Source organism: Papaver somniferum, chromosome 7 (assembly GCF_003573695.1).
Source record: "Papaver somniferum cultivar HN1 chromosome 7, ASM357369v1, whole genome shotgun sequence".
Classification (NCBI taxonomy): Eukaryota; Viridiplantae; Streptophyta; class Magnoliopsida; order Ranunculales; family Papaveraceae; genus Papaver; species Papaver somniferum.
The window spans coordinates 177,462,908-177,472,733 of NC_039364.1; the positions used below are offsets into that span (position 1 = coordinate 177,462,908).

Here is a 9,826-nt window from a genome sequence, read left to right on the forward strand (position 1 = left end):
GATTGTTGGGCACTTAGATAAAGAGTGTAGGAAGAAGATTGCAGTTAATGCATTACATGCAGTCCATGCACGTACAAATGTTCAAAAAACTGCTGGTAACTCATCACAGCAGCTGGGTGGTATTTCTTCTCTACAGTTAGATAGAACTTAGAGTTGGGAAGTTCTTCAGCAAACCAAGTAACACAGCAGAAAGAATCGCATCAGGCTCAGCAACCTCAAACTCTTGTTATTCATCAAGGGGAGAATAATGGTACATGGAAAACTATAAATCATAAGAAGAATGGTAAGAAGAATAAGAAAGTAGCTACAGATACTCGTGTGCAAGTTGAAGTGGTGAGGATTGGAACTGTTGATTATGAACAACAGCTTCAGGAAGAGCTGATCAGGTCCGAAGCTGCAATGCGCAATGCTTCAGCTATGGCGGAGAAGGCTGTTGCTGCGCATTCAGTTTTAGTTAGTAAGGCAAAGTCGTTGAGTACTGTTGCCTTAAATACTTAGCCCGGTGGGAATGTTTAATTGGCTAGAACTAGACTTCCTAATCCGGGTAGGATTCCTGTTTCAGATGCTATATATACTCCTGTTTGTGAAGCTGTGGAGAAGAGTTCTGAATACGTCTCTTCAAATAAGTTTAATATCTTGGGCAGTACTCTTGTGGGTGAAACAGCAAGTGTTCATGAGCTTGGGCATATTGATGAAGTTGCACGTAAGGCTAAGCATCAGCATCTTATGGCTTTTCAGGCTAGACTAGACACTTTGAGGGATGTAGAAGTTTTATCCGACTTGGATGAGGAATCAGAGCTAGGAGTTCGAGTAAGAAAAGGTTCTTCTCCAAGATTAAAATCCTCCTCAAATACTTCTGAAGTACAGCTAAGAAATAATCAAAACCCAATTGTTTAAATGCGGGTGTTGTTTTGGAATATCAATGGAGTTGCACGTGATGTAGCTCAAGATAAACTAAAGGAGTTGATTAGAGAGTTTAAACCAAACATTTTTGGTATTGCTGAACCAAAAGTTCCCTGTTCTGCTGGGTTCAGATATGGTTTGTTAAGAGAAGGTTATTCTTCTCATGTTATTAATAATGCTTCTTCTTCTAGTATTGCTAATATTTGGGTTTGTTATTCAAATACTCTAAATATTTCAATTGTTAATGTCAGTAAGAAAGCCATAACGGTTGAGGTGGATGGTGTACATGTTTCTTTTGTCCATGCTAGCTATATTCAGGTTACTAAGAGGAGTATTTGGCAGCAACTTGTTAGTCCTGGTGATGGTATTCCTTGGTTAGTCATTGGGGATTTTAACTGTATTCTTCGTTTGGATGAGAAGAAGGGTGTTCTTGAACCTAGAACCTCAGCTATTAATGAGTTTTCATATTGGTTGGATGACAACAATCTCTTTGAAGCTGACGCTTTGGGAAGTAAGTTCACTTGGACGAATAGACAATCAGGTATGACTAGAATTGTTAGTAAACTTGATCGTGTTATTATTAATGCGGCTTGGCTTGAGAAATTTGAGAATTGGCGGTGTAAAGCTCTTCCTATGGAAGTTTCTAACCATTCTACTCTTTTGGGTTTTCGTTTTGCTGTTCCTAGACCCAAAAGAGCTCCTTTTCGAGTTCAAAAGATGTGGTTCTTACATTCTGATTTTCTTCGTATGGTTAGAGATAGTTGTAGTATACCTATTTCCGGGTCTCTTGATTTTATTTTCACACAAAAATTAAAGAGACTCAAAGGAGTCATCAAAGAATGGAATCTTCGTGTTTTTGGTAATGTGCATTCTAGGTTAAAGCAGGATCAGTTGAGGTTCGAGGCAGCTGCTCTTCTTTCTGATGAAAACCCGGATGACATTACAAAGTTAAATATTATGAAGGATGTTATGGATAAACTTAATGATACTCGTGCTCAGTTGAATACTATGCTTAAGCAGAAATATAGAAATAAGTGGCTTGTGGAGGGTTCAAGTAACACTAATTTCTTTCATAATAGCATTAGAATTCGTAGAAGTTCTAACACTATCTCTGAACTTGTTGACAGTGCAGGCAATACTATTTATGATTATGAGAAGCTTAGAAATCATGTTGTGCACTATTATGAGGACAAGTTTAATGGGCCGGAGTTGGAGATTGATCCTATTTTATTTGACTATGATCATATTAGCATCTCGGAGGAGGAAAGTTTAGCCATGGACAGAATACCATCTTCTGAGGAGATTAAACAAGCAGTTTTTGATCTAGGGGCAGACAGTGCTCCAGGGCTGGATGGGTTTTCTGGATGTTTCTATAGACACTGCTGGGATATTATTCAAGATGACTTATTAAGAGCTGTTATTTATTGCTGGAATTCTGGTCATATCCCAAATGGAGTAAATTCTAGCTTAATTGTTTGATTCCCAAGGTAAGAGGTGCTAATTCTCTTCGTAATTTTCGTCCTATTGGTCTCAGTAATTTTTTCTTCAAAATCTTTACTAAGATCTTAGCTACTAGACTGGGGAGCGTTTTAGATAAACTTGTTTCTGAAGAACAGGTGGCTTTCATGAAAGGGCGTAACATCCATGAAAACATTAGTCTTGCTTCTGAATTGATTAATGACTTCATATCAATCGTAAGGATGGTAATTTGGGCCTTAAGCTTGATATCACACAAGCTTTTGACACGGTCAGTTGGTCTTTTGTCTTGGAGGTTTTTCGTAGGTATGGTTTCTCGGAGCATTGGTGCACTTGGATTTCTCATATCTTCAATTCTGCTAGAATCTCTATTCTCTTGAATGGCAGTCCGGAGGGTTTTTTCAAGATAAATAGAGGTTTACGTCAGGGAGATCCTCTTTCTCCCTTGATCTTTGTTTTGATGGAGATGTCCTTAGCAGAAATATCACAAAGCTTTTTGCAGAGAAGAGATGTCTTACATGGTAACTAGAGGTGGTATTTCTCCTACTCATCTCTTTTTTGATGATGATTATGATTTTCTGTAAAGGAAATTTGCGGAGCATTAATAATCTGGTGGATCTGTTGGGTAAGTATCAGTGCTTCGGGTCAATCTGTTTGTCGCCAAAAGAGTAAAATTTATTATGGTGGTGGTTCGTTGAGTAGACGTAATTATCTTGTTGATTATTTGGGTATGAGTGTAGCTTCTTTCCCTGATCGTTATTTGGGTGTTCAAATAATGCCTGGTGCTGTTAGGTATCATCATATTGCAATGTGGTTGAGAAGATTAAAACCCTTGCTGGTTGGAAGGGTTTTCTTTTATCTTTTCATGACCGTATTGTGCTTGTTAAATCTGTTATTTCGAGTTATTCCATCCATAATATGGCTATTTATAAGTGGCCTAGCAAGTTCGTTGTGCAATGTGAGCGTGCAATTAGGAATTTTATTTGGTCTGGTGACTCTAATGTCAGTCGTGTTGTTGTGGTGGCGTATGATAAAATCTGTTGCCCTTTTGAGGATGGGGGTTTGGGTTTATCTCGTATGGCTACTATGAATTTTGCAATGTTGATGAAGTTATGGTGGAAGATCAGTACTTCTAAGAAGAATTGGGCAGGTTATCTTAAGGCTAAGTTTTTTAGTCGAAGAGGCTACATTAAGACTTATGGGGTGAAGTCTACCATTCTTCCAGGCATTAGAAGGGTTTATAAATATGTGGAGGCTAACACTAAAGTTATTCTTGGTGATGGCAGGTCTACTTCTCTCTATTATGATGTTTGGTATGGAGAAAAATGTTTTGCAGAGATATTAGATGATTTTACTCTTGACAGATTGGTTTTGGTGAGTGATTGTTATAGGGATAACCAATGGGTTTTTCCTGAAAATCACTTGAACTGTTTACTCGCGGCTGGTGTGGATATGCATAATCTTCCTTTTCCAAATGGGGGTGAAGATAAGAGAGTTTGGATGCCAAACTTTTCAGGTGATTTTTCGGTAAGTTCTGCCAAGGAATTTATTCGTCAGAAACATGGTAGCTTCAATGCAGCGTCTATGCTGTGGAGGAAGGAAATTCACCCTAAACTTGCGGCTCAAAACTGAAAATTCATTCGTGGTGCTTGTGCTACTTTGGATATCATTCAATCTAGGTTCAAAATTCATTTGGCTAACAAGTGTGTTCTGTGTGAAACTGAGGAAGAATCTCTAGAACATATTATTTTTCATTGTTCTTTTGCAGCTCGTGCGTGGTCTTGGATTTCTGGTATCTTTGGTATGACAGCAAACTTCAACATTGTGGCTTCTTTCAAGGAAGCTAAGGGAAGAAGTGCAATTGTCCGTGACTTGTGGCTGGTGGCGAACTTAGTAATCAGGTCAGAACTATGGGCTATGCGCAACAAATGCATCTTTGAGAAACAGAAACCGAGCTGGGGCCTTTTTTCTAAAAGAGTGCTGAAGCTAATACAAGAATATTCAGTCCGTCTAAAAGGGTTTATGCGCAACAGTGTGGAAGATATGGTGTTGTTGGATTACTTCCGTGTGGTTCATAGAAGTGTTAAACATCAGCAGTCTATTGAAGTGTTATGGCAGCCTCCGGATCTTAATGAGATTCTAATTTGTTGTGATGGAGCAGCGCATGGGAATCCAGGCATTGCGGGAGCAGGGGTGGTGGCAAGAGACACTAGCTGTGCAGTTCTTGGTGCTTTGAGTTACTACTAACTATTTGGCGGAACTCTATGCAATTATAATTGGTATGGAATGGGCAATGCAATGGAATTATGTTCGTATTTGTGTGCAATCTGATTCCTATGGGGTAGTTCAAGCTTTACAAAGTTCTTCTATTCCTTGGTTTGCAAGAGAAAGATGGGAGAGGTTATGCAATCATTATATTTCTATAAGGATAATTCACCTTACAGAGAGGCGAATTTTTCAGCAGATAAGATGGCTAAGAATGGTTGTTATCTTGATAATGAAGTGGGAATTCAGTATGAAGGAAGACCTGATTGTTTAATTTCCGTTGAAAACCCTAATGTTTCTTATTTTCGTTTCAAGTAGTGTTACAAGTTTTTGGGGTTGCTGTGACCTCTTTTCTTGTAATCTACTTTTTGTAAATTTTGTTATCTATTAATACACTTTTTAACTTATCAAAAAAACAAATATGGTGCCCTGGCATCTGAGTTAGGCCTTGCTAATGATTCTAGTAAGGCTTTGGTTGAGGAGGAACAAGATGATTCTAGTGACTCGGATATTAGTATGGGTTCAAAAGATTGGGGTGAAGTTGATTCAGATATTCTAGCAAGGAAACAAGCTAGAAAAGTGGCCAAGCAAGATGCGAAAATCATGGCTACGAATTCTAGGTCCAATGAAGAAAATCCTAGCCTAATCGGGTTGGACGAATGTGTTTTTGATATGAATAATATTTTGACAAATGAGGAACTAGAGGAGGCAAGCACCATTCAGAATGATGAAGTGCATGCTAATTTCATTAGAGAGTCAGCCTTTAGAAAAGAGTATTTCAAGGAAAAAAAGGAGCAAATGGATAGAATGTCAACTAAGAAGAAAGCACAATCTCCTATTAAGCTTGTTCCGGGTGGTAATTATGATTCAGATGAAAATGGAGAGGATTATGCCTATGATGAAACCTATGATGATTATGAAGATGTTTACAAGGAGTCTTATGGAGACTATGATTTAACTCAAGTTATTGCTGGTCTCATTCCCAAGAAGAAGAAATTTAGAGTTGGAAATAAGGGACGAAAACGTTTCTAGTTTTCTTCTTTTTGCATGTTTTTTCGTGTTTAGGAGCTTATTTTATGAGTTTTTAGAGTTTTTTTTTGCCCCTTTGGTTTATGGGGGTGGGGAGGCCTAGAGCCTCCAATTTTGTAATTCTTGTAATTACATATTTTTGCTTTAATAAACCATTTTGACCTAGCAAAAAAAAAGTATAAAATATTCAACATTTTTATGAACTCTTTATTTTTGTCTTGGCTTTGTCTTTCAATTTGATTCAAATAGATGAAATTTGTTAGAATTTGTATTAGTTCTGGCTGGTCTTTCATCCTTCTTATATTGTGAAATTTGACTTCCTTCATATTTTCTTGAATCAACGTACACAGAAATGCAATTTTTACTAGACATAATGCCTTAGAACATATTATTTGTGATTACAATACATTTTTCAAACTTTTTCTCTTAAAGATGAGTTTATCTAGTTTACAATTAAGTTTCAGAAATCAATTTCAGACGTATAAAGAAGTGTGTAGACTTTTTTGAGTTGACGTATATAAAATTCAACATTTTTATGAACTATTTCTTTTTGTGTTGGCTTTGTCTTTCTATTTGATTCAAGATAGATGAAATTTGTTAGGATTTGGATTAGTTCTTCTTGGTCTTTCATCCTTCTTCTATTGTGAAATTTGACTTCCTTCATATTTTCTTGAATCAACGTACATAGAAATGCAATTTTTACTAGACGTAATGCCTTATAACATATAATTTGTGATAAAAATACATTTTTCAAACTTTTTTTGTTAAAGATGAGTTTATCTAGTTTACAATTTAGTCTCAGAAATCAATTTTCGACTTATACCGAAGTTTGTAGACTTTTTTGAGTTGACGTATATAAAATTCAACATTTTTATGAACTCTTTCTTTTTGTGTTGGCTTTGTCTTTCTATTTGATTCAAGATAGATTAAATTTGTTAGGATTTGGATTAGTTCTTCTTGGTCTTTCATCCTTCTTCTATTGTGAAATTTGACTTCCTTCATATACTCTTGAATCAACGTACATAGAAATGCAATTTTTACTAGACGTACTGCCTTAGAACATATTAATTGTGATTACAATACATTTTTCAAATTTTTTCTATTAAAGATGAGTTTATCTAGTTTACAATTTAGTCTCAGAAATCAACTTCCGACTTATAACGAAGAGTGTAGACTATTTTGAGTAGTTAACGTATAAAAAATTCAACATTTTTATGAACTCTTTATTTTTGTATTGGCTTTGTCTTTCAATTTGTTCAAATGGATGAAATTTGTTAGAATTTGGATTAGTTCTGGCTGGTCTTTCATCCTTCTTATATTGTGAAATTTGACTTCCTTCATATTTTCTTGAATCAACGTACACAGAAATGCAATTTTTACTAGACATAATGGCTTAGAACATATTTATTGTGATTACAATACATTTTTCAAACTTTTTCTGCTAAAGATGAGTTTATCTTGTTTACAATTTAGTCTCAGAAATCAACTTCCGACTTATAACAAAGAGTGTAGACTTTTTTGAGTTAACGTATAAAAAATTCAACATTTTTATGAACTCTTTATTTTTGTATTGGCTTTGTCTTTCAATTTGATTCAAATAGATGAATTTTGTTACAATTTGGATTAGTTCGGGCTGGTCTTTCATCCTTCTTCTATTGTGAAATTTGGCTTCCTTCATATTTTCTTGAATTAACGTACATAGAAATGCAATTTTTACTAGACGTAATTCCTTAGAACATATAATTTGTGATTAAAATACATTTTTCAAACTTTTTCTGTTAAAGATGAGTTTATCTAGTTTACAATTTAGTCTCAGAAATCAATTTCCGACTTACACCGAAGTTTGTAGACTTTTTTGAATTAACGTATATAAAATTCAACATTTTTATGAACTCTTTCTTTGTGTGTTGGATTTGTATTTCTATTTGATTCAAGATAGATGAAATTTGTTAGGATTTGGATTAGTTCTGCTTGGTCTTTCATCATTCTTCTATTGTGAAATTTGACTTCCTTCATATATTCTTGAATCAACGTACATAGAAATGCAATTTTTACTAGACGTACTGCCTTTAAACATAATAATTGTGATTACAATACATGTTTCAAATTTTTTCTATTAAAGATGAGTTTATCTAGTTTACAATTTAGTCTCAGAAATCAATTTTCGACTTATAACGAAGAGTGTAGACTATCTTGAGTTAACGTATAAAAAATTCAACATTTTTATGAACTCTTTCTTTTTGTGTTGGCTTTGTCTTTCTATTTGATTCAAGATAGATGAAATTTGTTAAGATTTGGATTAGTTCTTCTTGGTCCTTTCATCCTTATTTTGTTGTGAAATTTGACTTCCTTCATATTTTCTTGAATCAACGTACATAGAAATGCAATTTTCACTAGACGTAATGCCTTAGAACATATTATTTGTGATTACAATACATTTTTCAGGACTATTTCAGATAGATTGATGCAGGGCGCGCTAAATTCATTAGAGATCCAGTTTATAGACAAGACTATTTCAAGGAAAAAAAAGAGCAAGTAGATAGAATGTTAACTAAGAAGAAAGCTCAATCTCCTATTAAGCTTGTTCCGGGTGGTAATTATGCTTCAGATGAAAATGAAGAGAATTGTGACTATGTTGAAACTTATGCTGATTATGTAGATGATTACAAAGAGACTTATGGTGACTATGATTTGACTCAAATTATTGCTGGTCTCATTCCCAAGAAGAAGAATTTTAGATTTGGAAATAAGGGGCGAAACCGTTTCTAATTTACCTAGTTTTCTTCTTTATGTTGTTTTTAAGTGATTAGGAGCTTATTTTATGTGTTTTAAATTTTTTCCCCCCTTCGGTTTATAGGGGTAGGGAGGCTTCGAGCCTCCCATTTTGTAATCCTTGTAATTACGTTTTTTTTCTTTAATAAACCATTTTGACCTAGCAAAAAAAAACATTTTTCAATTTTTTTTTGTTAAAGATGAGTTTATCTAGTTTACAATTTAGTTTCAGAAATCAATTTCAGACTTATAACGAAGTGTGTTGACCTTTTTGAGTTAACTTATATAAAATTCAATATTTTTATGAACTCTTTCTTTTTGTGTTGGTTTTGTATTTCTATTTAATTCAAGATAGATGAAATTCGGTAGGATTTGGATTAGTTCTGCTTGGTCTTTCGTCCTTCTTCTATAGTGAAATTTGACTTCCTTCATATATTCTTGAATCAACGTACATAGAAATGCAATTTTTACTAGACGTACTTCCTTAAAACATATTAATTGTGATTACAATACATTTCCAAACTTTTTCTGTTAAAGACGAGTTTATCCAGTTTACAATTTAGTTTCAGAAATCAATTTCAGACTTATAACGAAGTGTGTAGACTTTTTTGAGTTAACGTATACAAAACTCAACATTTTTATGAACTCTTTCTTTTTTTGTTGTCTTTGTCTTTCTATTTGATTCAAGATAGATGAAATTTGTTAGGATTTGGATTAGTTCTTCTTGGTCTTTCATCCTTCTTCTATTGTGAAATTTGACTTCCTTCATATTTTCTTGAATCAACGTACATAGAAATGCAATTTTTACTAGTCGTATTGCCTTAAAACATATTAATTGTAATTAAAATACATTTTTCAAACTTTTTCTGTTAAAGATGAGTTTATCTAGTTTACAATATAGTCTCAGAAATCAATTTCCGACTTATAACGAAGTGTGTAGACTTTTTGAGTTAATGTATATAAAATTCAACATTTTTATGAATACTTTCTTTTTATGTTGACTTTGTATTTCTATTTGATTCAAGATAGATGAAATTTATTAGGATTTGGATTAGTTCTGCTTGGTCTTTCTTCCTTCTTCTATAGTGAAATTTTACTTCCTTCATATATTCTTGAAACAACGTACATAGAAATGCAATTTTTACTAGACGTTCTTCCTTAGAACATATTAATTGTGATTAAAATACATTTTTCAAACTTTTTCTGTTAAAGATGAGTTTATCTAGTTTGCAATCTACTCTAAGAAATCAACTTCCGACTTATAACGAATAGTATAGACTTTTTTGAGTTAACGTATAAAAAATTCAACATTTTTATGAACTCTTTATTTTTGTCTTGGCTTTGTCTTTCAATTTGATTCAAATAGATGTAATTTGTTAGG

General features: G+C 34.0%; 1 protein-coding gene across 1 annotated transcript; it reads left to right on the forward strand.

Annotated features, from left to right (window-relative positions):
- Positions 1 to 897: 897 nt before the first annotated feature.
- Positions 898 to 2,382, forward strand: LOC113295584. The gene has a single exon (XM_026543916.1). The coding sequence runs from the start codon at positions 898 to 900 to the stop codon at positions 2,380 to 2,382; it is 1,485 nt and encodes a 494-aa protein (XP_026399701.1).
- The last annotated feature ends 7,444 nt before the right edge of the window (positions 2,383 to 9,826 follow it).